This window comes from Dunckerocampus dactyliophorus, chromosome 3 (assembly GCF_027744805.1).
Source record: "Dunckerocampus dactyliophorus isolate RoL2022-P2 chromosome 3, RoL_Ddac_1.1, whole genome shotgun sequence".
In the NCBI taxonomy this organism is placed as follows: domain Eukaryota; kingdom Metazoa; phylum Chordata; class Actinopteri; order Syngnathiformes; family Syngnathidae; genus Dunckerocampus; species Dunckerocampus dactyliophorus.
Genome location: NC_072821.1, coordinates 1,537,281 through 1,554,559, shown reverse-complemented (window position 1 = coordinate 1,554,559; position 17,279 = coordinate 1,537,281). Strand labels below are relative to the sequence as shown.

Genomic DNA, 17,279 nt, shown 5'->3' with positions numbered 1-17,279 from the left:
GCCGTTTTTGCCCAGTGTCTTTCTTATGGTGGAGTCATGAACACTGACCTTAACTGAGGCAAGTGAGGCCTGCAGTTCCAGTTCTTTGGATGTTGTTGTGGGGTCTTTTGTGACCTTTCATCCATGTATGTTTGGATTTTTTTTCTTCCTTAATAATAAAAAGTTTCATTTAAAAACTGCATTTTGTGTTCAGTTGTGTTGTCATTGACTAATATTTACATTTGTTTGATGATCTGAAACATTGAAGTGTGACAAACACACAAAAAATAAGAAAATAGGAAGGGGGCAAACACTTTTTCACACCACTGTAGCTACAACACAGACGGCTAGAGAATGAGGTTCCCCAAGCTAGCAAAGTTTATATGCAAATAAAAATTACTGTACAGTCATCCTTCATTTATCTCAGTTAATTGGGTCCAGACCCGACTGTGATAAGTCAATTGCCGTGAAATACGATTCCTTATTTATAAATGGAATATTTTCGCAATTAGAGCATTGAAAATCGGTTTACAACTTTCTAAATATGTTTTTTTAAACATTATTAGAGCCCTCTAGACATGAAATACCACCCCTACAGTTACCTTTACACTCCTATTAACCAATATAGTAGACATAATAAGAGAAAATAAACCACTTACGCCATAAATGAAACTCATGCTCATGTGTGTCGCAGTAAATGTCGTCTGGACGTGTGGAGGACAGGAAGTGACATCGGGGATTCAGAAATGAGTTTGAGCTTGGCATGGGTTATGGCCGCAACAGTAGCTTGGGTTCTTACGATTATGATGTCATTATTATTGCGCCTATTGTGAGATAATTCAAACCTGCAATAAATGCCTCTTATTCCGGCAAGTTTGAAGCTTGTGTGTCTCACCCAACACCACGGTAACATTACTGACACTTAGTGACCAGTGTGGAATATGACATTCACAATTTCAATGAGCTTTCTTAATGCCTTGCATTCGTATTTGAATTCATTTAGCCATTGCTTAAAAATGTTTAATTTAGGAAAATGCATGCTGTTTTGTGGTTGAATGCATATTTAAGCAAATTTAACATATTTTTGGCCCAAAATTAAGCATTTTCAAGTGTTAAAATGGCTAAATGAACTGAAATAAAAATATAAGGTATTCAGAAGACTCATTCAACGACACTGTGATATGTAGCATTCTACACTGGACACTAGGTGTCAGTAATGTTACTGCCATGTTGGGTGAGACACACAAGCACCAGACTTGATTGTTTGAACAAGCTTTTATTGCAGGTTTTAATGATCCAACAACAGGCACAGTAATCCCTAACACGAGCTACTGCTGTGGCCGTAACCCACGCCAAGATAAAACTACACTCTAAACCCCCGACATCACTTCCTGTTCGCGCCACTGGAACACACTTACAGAACAAGTCTTATTTATGTTTGAAATGGCTTATTTTCTCTTAATATGTGTACTATGTTTGGCAATACTCGTGTAAAGGTGAATATGGGTGTGTTATTTCATGCCTAGAGGGCTCTAATAATGTTAAAAACCGTATTTAGAAGGTTGTAAACAACTACAAAAATAATACTCCATTTATAAATACGGAATCTTATGTGGTGGAAATTCACTTGTCACGGTCAGGTCTGGAACCAATTAACCATGATAAATGAGGTATTACTGTACTTTCACGTCACAAAATTGAAATTAATTGAATATTCAGGACAGGTTTTGGTTTCTTACATGCGTGTTTCTCAAACAGAATCAAAAGGCTGGAGTTCCCCTAAGGTCACTAATAATAAAATTGGTGGGATTGTTCTGCATAAACTCCTAAATATGTGAAACAAAAACATTAAAAACAAAAACAATAGAAATGATTAAGAAAAATGTTAAAATGTCACTTAAACATTGCCTGTGTAGTTAATAAATGTGTTAAGACAGCAATAGTGTAGTTAGAGACACGAAAGAATGAACAGCGTTCTACTTTGGAGGTTCCACCCTCACCAAAACAACAGCCGGCACCTCGATGCAGCGTTTCAGACTCACCTGTCGGGCGAGGTGCGCGTGTACCCCGAGGGACACTCGGACATGCACTCTCCCTCGTGGATGATGAAGCTGTCGTAGTCGGGCAGGTGGACTTTGGAGCAGAGCTCGGCGCTGATGCATCGCCAGCCCTCAAACTTGTAGGTGCCAGGAGGGCAGTCAGCAACACAGCGCCCCTGGTGGTAGTAGTGCACGCACGTGGCGCAGGCCGTGTCGCTGCCGGCAGCGGTGCAGCTGCCCAGGCATTGAGGGTGGCAGCACTCGCCGTTCGCCGTGCACGCTTGCCTCCCGCACTTCTCCGGGCACTCTGAGGGTGAGAAGAAAGGGAAAAGTTGAACATCTACACAAATAAACTATCATTTGAGGATCGTACACGAGTGGAACCTTATGATATCCAGACAGAATGAATGTTTTGTGTGTTTGGAATTTCCCTTTTTGTGATTTTCTTGCATCTTCACTGAAAACTTTGACGTACTCATTAAAAAAAGATTTTTCTAGACAACATCTTAGGGAATTAGTCGTAATTTTTTAATTAATTAAAAATAATTAATTTTATTGATGACACACGGTTCTCAGTGAATTATTAATGAACTATTTTCACTTAATTTTTTAGATTTTATTGAGGACACAGGATGGCGGTATAGGTAATAAAAAAATAAAAAAATTAAAAAGAGGCCAAAAATGTTCATGAATTAAATTTCAACACACAAACCAGTGAGTGTTAGCCACATGGCTGCGTCAGCTGCCGGGACCGTGAGCCTACAAAACCCACCATACTCCGTCAAGTGTTGTTCTTCAAAGGCCGTATTAAAGCTTTTTAACGTGCTACCCCCGCCCAGCATTGTTGGTGGCAAGTGGCAGCAGTTAGGTTCCACACGGCAGGAAGTGGGAGGACGACACTAACGATGTTAGTTAGGTCAAGACACTGCACTGCACGAAAAGGGACGCTGCAGACTGCAATGGTGCTCGCCACGGGTGATCGGCTTTTGTGATGGCCGTTGCTGGCGTTTTATCGGCATATGTCGATCACAGAATTTATTTTACGAAAATCGGACGATACTGATTGGTGGCTAATCGGTCAGAACAACGTGATTACAAACTATCGCTTTTGCGCCGTCGTTCATGTTAGTGTATGCTGGCTCACGAGGCTAATTGGCTGCTAGCCAAAGTAGCCGCGCCTCCACGTACAGGGACAAAGAGTACTCCTCTGTAGCACAAACGCACACAGACATCAGTCATCCAGGAGACGAGGTATACAAACACGAATGCATGCATATCTTGGTTTTTTTCCTCATTCGATTAATTGATTATCGTAGTTTTAACCACAAAACCAGTGCCAGTAAGTGGATATATGTTAGAAAAAAAAACACACCAAGCACAGAACAGACCCCAGACAAGGCGTTAAATCACTTTTAAATTTAGATATGCACCAAGTTACACACCTTCATAGACACCCCCACCTGCTGGATTTCCATGCATCATTCACTGAGAAATGAGGTACCGTGCCAAAACATGCAAATGCTACACCAGACTCACAAAGTTAAATGAAGTCCTGTTTTTGACGCAATCCTGCTAACTAACAATGAAAACAAAGACTAGGTGGGAGTCTGGATTGCCGAGTGAGCACTTCATGAGGTCGGCACAGATCCACAGAACTACAAGCATCCCCGCTGAGGGCACAAATTGCTCTCGGGGGGAGGGGGTGGCCCTCCCAGTCAGAACCTCCAGTACAGTACAGTATTGTATGGCGCATCCAACCTGGCAGCAGCCTGGTGTTTTAATAGAAAAGCAGATCCATTTAAAATGACGGAGACCTTTGAGGCGCTGTGAGTGTGTGTGTGTGTGTGTGTGTGTGTGTGTGTGTGTGTGTGCGTGTGTGTGTGTGTGTGTGTGTGTGTGTGTAAGTCTTTTGAGAGCAAAAAACAAAATACTGAAAACAATGAGGACGAGAAGAGCAAAAAAATCCGTAACGCAGATGATGTCACCCACCAGCCTCGGCCAGGGGTGGCGCATGTTTAAACAGGACACACGGTGAGGTCATGGGAGATGATGATGTGCCGTCTCAGCGATGCTGACTGATACGACACACGCTGCTTCCAGATTTCCCTTTCTTTTTTACTTCTTCAGCTGTGCGGAACGACGCGAGTATATTTACGTGTCAAAACTCAGCTCTGCTTTTGGGAGCTTCGCTTTAAAGGTGGCCTATCCCGCTCACTTCGGGTGCTTTTAAAATGATACGGGAGTAAGCTTATTTTAATGAAACACTCCATGAAGGAGTAGAGAAGCAGTGACAGTGAGATAGGTCTTTAGCTCCCCAGAAAACAAATACTCACACTGCTGCCTTACTCCAATTCCGGTATGCAATTTTTACATCTGAAAAAAATGTCTGACTACCACTGTACAAAAGTGGCCAAAAAAAAATCAACCCACAGGGCTGCATTCTAACTGTGCTGTGTGGGGGTGGGGGTGGGGGTGGGGTGGGGGGGGAATTACATGATTGTCTAATTTGTATAATTGGCCATGACTCTTGTGCATGTCATTTTTATGGATTATGGATTTTCCTGCAATTTGACAACAACAATTATTTGACATCTTAACAAAACAAATACAATGCATGTTCATTTAGGGGGCAGCTCTGTATTGCATTAACCTTCTAGTGGGTGGCTCTGTAATAAATGTCTTATTCATTATAAACGCAGCATGAAATATCAACAACGTATCATGGAAGAAACCATTTCTCTTTAACCTCTGCCGCTCACGCTTTACAGATGCCACAGGTGGTGTGTTAACGACTTCTACCGAGAGACATGATGGCTGTCATAATGACGGTAATTACAGCCCCCTAGTGACACCGCCTGGTATTGCAGCAATAAACTGTGGAAATACAGTACAGTCGTACCTCGCAATATCGCCGTACGACTAGCGCTCCCTCGCTATATCATGTTGTTTCCGAAATGATTTCATTAATTTAATACTGTTTTGTGGCAGACTGGTCTATTATTAGTCCAAACGCAAGTGATATGTAGTTTTCTTGTCACTAGGTGGCAGTAATGACACAAAACACTGAGACATGACCTTACCTTAACACTGCATGAGGCCATGAAGTCGGTCATGGCATGACCAGCATGATAGAGTCAAAAAAGGTTCTCCTCCCATTCTGTGTGGAAGTGGTACGTTTTTGGCTTCTTAAGTTTGGAAGAAATAAATGGGAGGCTAACTGGTTAACTCGCTAGCTTGTTAGCTCCCTAGCTAGCTGTCATCTCGAGTCCCTGCAGCACAAGTGTTGCGCAATGTGGTGACTATGAGCATGTTATTTCATGTCTGCGAGGTTGTAATAATGTTTAAATAATAAAATGTATTCATAAAGTTATAAACAGATTTTCTATGCTCTGACTTAGGGGTCTGCAAGCCGCGGCTCTTTCATCCTTCTGCTGTGGCTCCAGCTGGTTTACTGTGTGCTTCTGTCTAGTCAGTCCTTCATGAGCCTTCCAAAGTCAACTCATGATGAGAAATCAATAATACTTAAAGATGGCATGGTTTGCATTACGTTAGCAAAAAAACTCAGGCAACATAACATCTCTTTCTTCATCCACGAAGCAGGAGAAGGACGTACTGTCTTTCCCACGTGATGACAGCACATCATCATCGGCATCATGCAGTGACCATGAGGTGACCTCCCCCAACACCAATCAGAAGCCTCCACACTGTGTGGTCCCACCAGTGCTTCAGCAGGCCTGTTATGGTGCGTCTCTCAGGCACACAATGTTCCTCCTCTGCACTGACTCCCCCCCCACTCCATCTTTGACAACCCGCTTGACCTCTACTGTAAGCAAATGTGCCAGAAAGGTGCTAGAAAAACATCTGGGGTGGAGAAGAAGGAGGTGGTGTTTGGAGTTTGGTGAAACCCACCAAGCTCCTTTGTCGGGAAAGGGCGGCAACCTGGTGTGACGGGTACTTGTGCAAGACGCCATGATTCAGCTGGATGTCTGCAACATAATGGATGCCATCTTTTGCGCTAACTTGTTGCAGAGCTGCTGCGCCGTGGGACAGAAGAAGACGGTGAGAAGGAAGTAGGGGGTGGAAAGCAATTTGACACGGTTTCCTTCCAAAAACACTGCCATTAATAGGACTGCCAGCAGGGGGCGCTGGACCACCCACAGGTGCCAGCGTGTAGAAAGCAGGTGGAGATGTGAAAGAACAACGGAAAAATGTAACAATTGAGATTCCAAAGTCTCTGTGCTGGCTGTTAAACCAGAGAGGATGTGTGCTACTGCCACCAAGTGGAGTGGACTAGTCATGCAAGGCGCTCGGGAAGGGAAAGACCTGCTTTGAACTTGATGTGAAACGTTTTGCTATATTAGCAGCAATACAACAAGGTGAGTTTAAGGCTTTCACCCAAAATTAAGCGATAAGAGGGTAGCTATGAATACTGCAAATGCCCCAATTAGCTGTTGCTGCTGTTGAGTTAACCACCAGCAAATAACCGCCGAGGTCTCTAATTAACTAAATTGTCTTTAAGAGTTATGGCTGCAGGTGATGCTTTTTTTTTTTTAATGAACTCTGCAAGTTGGCCCTGAGTAGTCAGCATCCAGCAGCTTTATCAACCTCTGCATGCGCTTTAAACTTTAAACAAACCCATGCATGTTCCACTTGAACTCAGCAGCACTATTAACTCATTCAATACCCAAGACGTATTCATACGTTCTTATAATCCCCAACGCCCGATCCCAACAACGTATTTAGAAGGTTTTTTGCGCGAGAGGCAAAAAGAGATGATGCAACTCTCCACTCATGCATTTCACTTCAGATCAATTTTCAGCCATAAAAACGGCCACTAGGTGGCAGACGTGCATTTGATAAGGATGATTTCAATGGAAGGATCACACGTGACAGGAAGGAGGAGTGTGGAGGAGTGGACGCACTTTAGTTCCAAATGGATGGAAAAGGGATGGATGGACATTTGGAAACCACGCTGGCGGGGGTAGTATGCTGGAGCCTGGCACATCATTCACCCTCACATTCAACTAACCTAACATGCAAACTCCACACAGAGATCCCAAACGGACTCAAACCCAGGTCTTCCCGATCTCCTGACTGTGTGGCCAACATGCTAGCCACACATGCCACCGTGCAGCTAGCTCCAAATGCAGAAATTGTAAATAGTTGATGGTGTTATATTTGTAAATAAATTGGTATTTTGATGTAAGACAACCTCTTTTTTGTGTTGTTTATGTTGGTATAGTTGTTTAGATATTTCAGCTGTCATAAAAGCAAAAATTATTTGTGTTAGTGGAAGTAGTGCTTTAAATGTATCTTTTCACAAAAAGCTGTATTTCTCCCTTTTTTTAGTCAGGAACTGATATTTTCCTGAAACTTACTTATGTTCTACTGCTTATTACTAAAGAACGGAAAAAGGTAGAAACAAACTTTTTTTCTGATGAAAGACGAGAGTCTAATCTTACTTTTGGCAGGTTCCATGTTTATATAGCCGTAGAACACAATGTTCTGTGTGCCTTGAAAGATCAGTCAAAATGGTCTAAAATGGCCGCTACTGAAGGGGTTGTCTTGGGGTTGGCTGGGATTGAATGAGTTAAATGCTTCTTGCAGCAAATGAGGTCAAATGGAGTGCACTTCTTGGGTGCAACCAGCGGAGGCGCTGTTGATTGAGTCTGTAGTTTAACCTGGATCCATTATGTGACAACTCTCAGGACCACTGCAAAGTGATCAACCCAATCATGGCATTAAAACAGAAGTTCTCTACTAAAGTTTTTAAAGTTTAAAAATACAAATTCATTGATTATTTTCTCAATGTATGAAAACTGTATCCGCATGCCTTGCTCGATGGATGCTGTGGGTCAAAAAGCCGCGAGGAGGCTTCCAGGGATTGACAAGTACCAGCCCGGCAGGAAAGTATTCTGGGAAATTCACACCAGTCTCCGGCCAAAACGGTGAGAATGTTTCTGGTCCGTTGCATCCAAATCATTCTATTGTCCCCTGCCCCTTCGCCAAGATACAAACATACACACAACATCATTGATGGTGGTCCGTGTCCTCAGATCAAAGAAAAAAACGCACCTAATTGTTAATCCTTGGTTTCGATCCCGTAAGGTTTGAACATGGCGGCCGTGCGCTCGGTCAGCAGCACGGGGCAAGGCAACCGCGACTGAGAAGCAGATGTCTTGGGCGATGACAATCTGGATCGGTCCAAACCAGAAGTTCAGAAGACGCCAATGTTACAGACGTGCAGGTTCAAGCCACAACACCAAGTTATTTTTAGGAACCAATGAGGCTCAGCAAGTCGTTTGTTATGCAACTGATGCTGTTATTCACTTAAAAAAAAAAAAGGCACCAAGAAATACTGTTTTAAATTAGCGTTGCTCCAAATCCAACCTTAACAAACCTACCCTGATGTGACCATTATATGGCAATGGCTGTGGTCAATACTGGGAATGTTGTGTTTACCCTTTACTGCGTTGCCCAGGTGATAAACATTGGCAGAAAAAGGCCCTGGGGGCTCCTTAAACTTCCTGTATGACTTGGCTTCGCAATTAGCAGCCCCCCCCTTCAACCTCTAGACCATTACGGCTAAAAATGTCAACTGAAGTCAAGTTTTTTCATATCCTCACCTTCTAGCAACAGTCCATAAGTATTAATGACATGTCTGTTTAGAATGAAATCCGTGGCTGCTGCCATGTCTGCCATCGTCCTGGAGTGAAGAGAGCACGTATGCACGTATGTACGCCATGCACACAAACCAAAAAATAACAACAGTCCTCCGCAGTAGGTTCTCCTCGGCTTGTCTTGACGGTATCCAGTTGCACTGCGACGCTAGACTGCAGGCAGCGGCGTAAACAATCAAGTCGGAGCACGCTCTGCTGGGTTGGCGATGTGATGACACCCTTTGTGAATCAGCCAAAGCATCGTTTCCTGCGTCTGACACACTGAAATAACTAACAGGCGTACTGTACTTCCCTGAAGTCACGTGCTCCCCGGACCCCCGGTTCAAAAAGCGTTCAAGGGAGCCTGATGTGTGAAGTAAAAGGACGAACATGAAAGAGTTTAGTGTACAGATGACAGCGTTGACAAAATGACCACTGTGCACACTGAGCTACAAAAACAACCGAATGCCAGGAATTGGTGATGGCAAGTTAACGTATTCATTTTCCTCACTGACAAAATGGTCTTTGGGGCATTCTATGTCGGCATATGCATGAGAAGCAATGTTGTAAATGTACATTGTGCTGAAAAAGCATTACAAGTATGGGTGCACAATCATTATCGGGCCCATATGAGGAATTATGACGTCATACTGATAAATCAGATAACATTACAAAATAACTCAGATAACCCATTAAAAAAAAGTGGCGAGATTACCCATACTGTGCTGCAGGTGAGTTAGCGTGAGCAAATCAAGCGCTCCTGTTCTGTGATGTGTTGCAAACGGCCTGTCGTAACTTCCCCTGAGCTCACTCAGTAAACAAACACGGCGTCGATCGTGTGGGACCTCCTCACAGTTTTCGAGGAAGACATTTCGCCAAGTGCTCCAAATGCTCTGCAAACATTCCGCCATGAGGGAAGAAAACATCGAGCTTCAACACGTCAAGCCTTATCATCCACCTGAAAGGCCAACATCGCTACAAAGGGAGTGCCCAGGGCTTGTTCCTATCGCCGCAAAGTTTGAGAAGTGCAAAAAAGTTTGCCAGAGATTACCCGAGGGCTAAAGCAATTTTTGACTTCACCATGGAAACGATGGCACTGGACTTGACCGCCCTTTACCATCATTGACGATACCGGCTTTTGTCGGCTAGCAAACCCTTTAGAACTATGCTTTGTACTTCTGAGCCGCCACTATTTTTTGTAATGTTTTGTTAATAGTAGTGACGTCATGATATGTCATGAAGAAGGCTACCAACATTATTGTTTTGACTGTCAACACTTAAAAAAGGTCCCAAAACAATTTTTCAACAATTAAAAAAAAGAAAAGTGTCAGAGGTCCCACAATAGGAAGTAAGGTTGGCTATCTGATGCAGGTGCCATATCGGTGCATTTGAAAGGGTGCCGGTGCTTAAAAGGTGCTTGACACGGTACTTTTTACTATAAATGGAAAACACACAAATTTAGTCCAAAAACTATGCCTTTTTATTTTTACGGAATTTTATGACATGCAAGTTGAACAAAATAGTAATTGAAAGGCTTCAATAATATCAATAATATTATAACTAGGTAATACATTCACCAACATGAAATAAAACCACAGCAATACAGAAGACGGGGAACATGCAAGACTAAGTACTTCATACATTCGTACAAGTGCCTTCATTCCACACAATTCCAGCAAAAACATTCTGTGATGTAATGTTGATGGTCAGAATTCCAGTGTTCTTGCTCGATGTCGGTGGATAACGAATGAATGTTGTGGACAGCGGCGGAGAAAAGTGCACAGGTTTACCGTGTTGGAATTGACCACTGCTACCAATTAAAAAGTTTAAAAAGACCGTCAGACTCTGTGTGTCTCTGTGCGGACGTCGCATTATTTACATTATTTGCGACTTGCAAAATATCACCTTCAAGCACTTGTTGCAGGTAGCTAAGTCTGCATGAATTTAGCACCGAATCCAGGCGCCAATAGCCACGGTTTTTGGGTCCGGTTACTGCCGTTAACGTCGGCACAAGTGCATGCATCCCTAATTGGAACTGTATTGTCCAAAATCTAGCCTTGATGCTGGAATGCAATTTTTAAAAGTGCTTTTAGTAAGCCCTGCTGGGAGCACAGCGTTTTGTGTGTCGGTAGCTTCATGCTAATGAGCTGTGCTTGGCTGGTATCCTGCACTTTGTCCACTTTTTACTCTGTAACTCTGCATTTGTCCAACGTAACAGATAGCGCAGCTTTGTGAGCTGCAGTCCAAACATTACACTTGCATTTTACCAGCAACAACAAGCGAGATTAGCCCATTTGCTGAACAAAAACAACAAAACCCGTACAGCTTTCACATCTCCATAGCTCCAAGCTGCATTTTAATATGTGTAGCAAAGCCTGTTTTGTATTCAAGGAGCGGGGTCATCTAGCTAGGAGCGGGTCAGAGGCAGTATTGTGTACATAAGGAAAGACTTTTTCCCTCACAACGTCAGGAAACTTCAAAAGCGGGCACTTGACCGACTCTTCCGTCCAAAGTGGAGCAATTCAGACGATTTTTCTCATATTTGGTGCTCATAAACAGGCTCAACCGATACGCATTACTGCTAGCATGAGGGCTGTCAAATTATTAACGTTTTTAATCAGATTAATCAGTTTTCAAATTAACTCATCATGATTAATCACCATTTGCAATCGTGCCTGAAATATGCCCGTTTTTACTGCATTTTATCAACAGAAAAATAAATGACAGGACATGATTACATATATGTACCGTGTTATTATGAGCAGTGAGGGTTAGCGTTCAAAGACGTCACGTCATTCAAGTTGAATTCACGTTTTGAGTGTATTTTCTGGGATTTCTGAGCACATTTGAATGCTGATAAACTTCTGCTTATTAAGACCACATCCGCGCATAACAACAATGTTGTTGTGATGTTTGGAGTTTAGAGTGTCCGTGAATGCCCCTCCAAAATGAGGAAGTGTTGTTTCCGGGACGAACGGACTACAGACGTGTTTGTGAGTCGGAGATACCGTAATCTCTTGTTTATCGCGATTAATTGCTTCCAGACTCGACCGCAATAAGTGAATTTCAGCGAAGTAGGATTCCTAATGTATAAATCAAATATTTTCGTAGTTGGAGCATAAATTTTTTTTTTACGATCTTCTAAATAAGGTTTTTAACATTGTTAGAGCCTAAAATCTGATGGTGCGAAGTATGGAAATTCTGCCCCGGAATGGCTGGGTACATGCATTTTGCAATGCAGCGTGCTGCTGCACTGCTAATGCGAGCAACAGGGACAGACGGCACTGAAAAAAAATGCTTAGAGAGTCAACCAAGAAAAAACAAAAATACGACAAAGATGTGTTCATTCCACGACAGGAGACATGTGATGTTACACATATCGGTAACAGAGCTGGACAATATCGGCAAAAAAGCCAATACCAAACATCCCTAATTCTAACACAATTCATTAAATAAATTACTTACCCAACGTTAACGCATTATTTTTGGCAGCCATAGTTAGAATGCGACCAGAGACCTTTAACAAGCATGAGCGTGTCCTATGATGGCTGACTACAATAAAGCCTTTTTCAAATGTTTTCAAAAAGCCACAGAAACAAAGTTTTGGATGAATGTAGCATACTTGTACATACACAGTATGCTAATCCCTGCTTTCGTTGCTGGGCTTTTATGACAAATTATAAGGGCTGGTAATTGCCAAGCTCTTTGTTGACCGTACATGTGGTCATTCCCTGATACTCCAATTACCTGCAATTTAACTTTTCTCACACAGTGGTGTTCTATCCGAGCCGTACTGAGGGAGTACGGAGTAGAGTGAATAAAATGGCTCCAAACACAAAATCCTTGAGGTCAGTTCAGGACATCTCCACACATTCCCCTTTCTTCCTGGCAACTTCCAGTAATCAGGCAAATTTGGGAAAATAAACAGCACCGGCACAGTCTCCATAAACACAGCAACAGCTTGGTGATGGACAGAAAACACAATATGCCCAATATTACTGTTTCCAGTCACACACAAAGCTGGCTCTGTTTGGAGAAGACAGTTTGTCAGTGTTAAGGCCGCTCAGTGAATTGGACCGCCAGCAGTGGGTCGTCTAACTGCGGCCCCCGCCTGGCATCATTAGCACCAGGATCTCCATTTAAAAGTGCATTTTGCTGCTTAATGCGACCGAGCGCTTCTTGTCGGCAAGCCGAGTCGACATCACATAGCCGACAACACATCTGGCCGTCCGGTTGAGTTGGTCACATCCATGAGACAGTGGCAGCAAAGTGCTTTGAGCAACAAAGACGACAACAAAGAACCGAGCACTCTGTCGAGTGGAATGTGTGTTTGTGTTTGGCCTGCCAGAATCCATCAAGCATTGAGGTCCCGATTCAAACAAAGCATCGCCACCGAATTTACAGACGCTGTTGAGTCCTCCATAAAATATTTACACAGCGCTTCACGTTAAAGACAATGGAACATATTGATGGAAACTGTTACTAATGGAAACAAACAGACAATTCACCGGGACAACTGTGAGTTTATTTTAAACTGCAGTGATCTAACAAAGTGCAAACCTTTTCCCAAATTGTCTTGACAAGCATCAGATGGTCGAACTCCGCTCTCAATTAGGGAAGAGTTGAACCTCGCCTGTGGCTTAAAGCCAGGTCAAGGTTGGTTTCAGGTGTCAGGTTCAGGGCCAGGGCCAGGGCCAGTTTTTTTCTTCAGCCTCCATCCGGAGTGGCTAGTTTGTACATACTGTATGCAGTCATCATGGGCTTGAACGTCTTATTCATTTTGTGCCTTTTACGATTCGGTCCTGCAAGACCATCTCCAGTTATTCATTTGTGATTCTCTAATTGAATACAAGACAAGACCAATCCCTCTGAACGTCTCGTAAGTGATCAAGACTGACTGCAGCTGGTAGTGTCCCCATGGCAGCACAAAAAGGATCTGTTTGACAGCACTCATTGGACGGACCAATACTCAGAACAATGGGGAAAGTTCAAGGAAGTCAGTGCTCCAAGAATTGTATTCTCAGGGCACTGACTCGATCGCAACTGGACTGTTTAGGTTGTCCTTGAAGACGTTTCCAGGTTTCATCAGTTCAAGCTCACAGCTCTAGTCTGAAACTTGGTGAAAGAGTCAGTGTATTTATCCTCAAAAGAACGAGGCAGACAGGAATTGTTTTGCTCTTTTGTGGTGTCAAATGACGGTCGTTAGGATACAATGGAGTGGGGCCAACTGCTTGCCAACGATGGTGGTTTGGGTGGTATCACCTTCGCTGGCATTCCAGTCAGATGTAATGATGGTTATGGACCCACCTGAAACCAAGGTGGCTACACCTGGTTTATTTGTTAGAGGCTAAATGATTGAATCTTTTAGGAAGGGGTGAAAGGACAGCATTGTATGCGGGAGACAGGTGGTGTCGCAGACCTCTTCCTTTGTTCAGCGATGGCTTCCCAACCTTAACGTAGATGGCTTCCCTCGCTAATCTTTTAAACCATATACTGTATCTTCACAAGTTGGGAAAGTCTATCGTGGCACTTTCTGAACACCTGTAGATTCCAAGATGGGTTTAAACACCTGTGTGTACACTACCAGTTAAATGTTGGAACACACGTCCCTCATGCTATTGAATGAGAAAGTGCATCCAAACCTTTGACTGCTGGTGTAAGTACGACTCCTTTGGATGTGTCACCGCTTTGCCAAGGTTTGGAGAGTATGAGTACGAGTCTGAATAGTAGACAGTATGAGACAAAGGGAGAACGCGACGATTCGCACTCGCGCTGTTGTTGACGAGACTATCAAGGGAAAAAAAAAACTCCCCCACCACACCCGCCTCCTTTAGGTCGCCCACAGCGTGGAGAGGCCTCCCACAGGAGATCTGTTGTCTGAGGCTTCCTCTGGATAATTACAGTCAAAGGGAAACAGATGTGAAGCGCTCTCAGAGACTTGAGATTACACTTCCATGTGACGGACAAGCTCGCTCAGTGAGGGGATTTGTACGAGTCGGTCGGACTGGGATTTTTTTGAGACGGTGGATGAAATGCCTTGAGTGGCTGCAGGGTGGTCTGACGAGGATAAAGTGATGTCTTCTCTAAACATATGTGTGGTTCTGATGTGGAGGTATGAAGGTACAATAAAGACACATGCGTGCGTCTGACATGTGTGCATAGACCGAAACCTCGCATAATGGAATCTGTAAGGGTTTTTGCTCTTAATTTTAGAATATATAATGTATTGTAGCCCAAATTTTGCGTGCCAATGAGTAAATTGGTTGTAAACAGGTGTGAAGTATGTGTAAACTTTGCGTTAAATGCTCAAAATAATGTTTGTACCACCTGCGTGAACTTGTCGTGACAGCAACACAACCTATTTGCAAACAATGCAGTCGATGCGTATCAAAGCGTGTCTCATACCTTATAATTGTAGTAGAATAATCCCGCTTTGCGTGGCTTCTCCAGAGCAACATGCTTACCGTACACAGCCCCCAAACAGTTGTGATAGTTCCATATGGAACTAAGACTGTTCATAATGCCCAACGTGATGTCTTCTAGTCAGCCAATCCCTCACCCACACTGTCCGTGCTTTTCTAGTTAGGGTTATGCCTTCTTCTCTCTGCATTCTCTCCTTGTCCTCGGCAAGTAGTGCGACATCATATAGACACCTTTTCTTCTCTGCAATGAGAGCTTCTTCTCTGGAGTTCAACATTTTGTAGGTCCCTTGCAAATAGAATAAATAATGACGCCAGGGGTGATGCCTGCTATAGCGTGGCATCACGCAAGACGAAGGGGGACCAAATAATGCCACGGTTGCTTCACAGATGCGGGAAGTGGTGGTGACAATGCGTACCCATGCGGGAACAATGTGCACTGTGCGTACTGTCATACACTGGATGTACTGTAAACAGTACTTGACTTGCGTAGAAATAGGTATAAATGCCAATGCGTACCGTTTTCAGTCACGAGCTGCGTGCTTTATGCGTAATTTAAGCATTAACAGAGTAGTCTTCACGCTTTCAGGCATAACATCTAAATGACACATCGCCACAGCGAATTGTGGGACAATGCGGAGGCAAAATGCGTGTCAAAGTGTCAAGCTGACAAAAGACGGCCAGCAGTAAGGGTTAGGCGGCCTGTGGTTGGTCACACCCGACTCACGAGATGAGGCGTGAGATTTGGTCCACGAGAACGAGACAGGACGAGATTTTTACGTTAAATTTAAGAAAAGTATAATGAAAAAAAAATGACTGGACAAACAGACTTTTTATGTTATGTTTTGAAATGTTTATTGTACCACAAATTGACACTCAAAGATATTATTGTCAACATTTTTTGAGACCAAATACTGTTGCTGTTATGATAATATCCTGTATAATAATAATAATAATAATACAGCTTGGCCTGTCACAATAATACTCTGCATCTGTCTGTGCGCATTGGTTCCATAGTGGAATGAACGGAGAGAGTGAGCCCTCTTCTCATTCAGCCTCTTTGTGGAGGCGGGGCTACTCGTGCGTGGATACAGAGTGCTTGCAGTCAGCTTCGTGAGGCAGCACCCGCTAACATGAATGAAGGCGCAGAAGCGATGTTTTGTGAAGCGACTGCTACAGCCGACAGCCCCAGTGTGGGAATATTTCGGTTTTAAACAAGGTGAGCACATGAACACAGAGGACTGACACTGACGTTTTTCTTCGTCCCGATAGTCAACGCTCACTGAGGAGTTTGGTCAGCAAATGTAAACAAAACAGTGCAAAATGGTGCACACTCACAGAAATGCAAAAGAAATGCAACCATTCCATGCGGTTATATGGCATATATGGCATACATTTGAAACAACATACACTATACTCGAGTACCATCTAGTGGTTCAAATGTGAATTACACCTCTCATGACAATAATGAAAACATTAGCTAACATTTTTTTGTCAATGACATAGTTTTCTCCAAACGAGAAATCTGGCTGAACTTGAGATCTCTGTTGGCTTTAATACGCAACCACGCTAAATGAATATCAGCAAATATCATTACTGTTGATTTGAAAAGGCTGTAACAAACTCCTCTCTATTATTATGATATTGTAGCTTTTAACAGACAGTTCTGTGTGGCCGAGAACGAGCCAGGCATATATCGCTTGTGTGTATGAGGATTGTGTGTATGTGTGCGTATGAGGAGGATGGCTACAATGTAAGTGTCGACATTCATGATACAGTAATCCCTCGGTTATCGCGGTTAATTGGTTGCGTGTGGCCCAGAACCGATCGTGAATTTCTACAAAGTAGGATTCCTTATTTGTAATTGAATATTTTTATAAAATTTTATAAAAACCTATTTATGACCTTGTAAATATGTTTTTTTAACATTATTAGAGCCCTCTAGACATGAAATAGCACCCCTGTAGTCACCATTATTCTCATATTATCCAATATAGTAGACATAAAGAGTGTAAATAAGCCATTTAAGATGTAATTAAGACTCATACATGTTAGAAAGGTGTTCCGGTGCTAAAGGAGTTTTCGCTTGGCATGGGTTACGGCCGCAATAGTAGCCCATGTTGGGGATTATTGTGCCTGTTGTGAGATCATTCAAACCTACACTAAAGGCCTGCGATCACGTC

General features: G+C 43.1%; 1 protein-coding gene across 1 annotated transcript in view; it reads right to left on the bottom strand.

Annotated features, from left to right (window-relative positions):
• The window catches only part of LOC129178089 (insulin-like growth factor 1 receptor), a 78,738-nt gene that overhangs the window by 27,960 nt on the left and 33,499 nt on the right, over nucleotides 1-17,279 (bottom strand). The window contains exon 3 of the mRNA XM_054769861.1: nucleotides 2,022-2,325. Within this exon, the coding sequence (XP_054625836.1) occupies nucleotides 2,022-2,325 (304 nt within the window). The remainder of the gene's footprint in view (nucleotides 1-2,021; nucleotides 2,326-17,279) is intronic.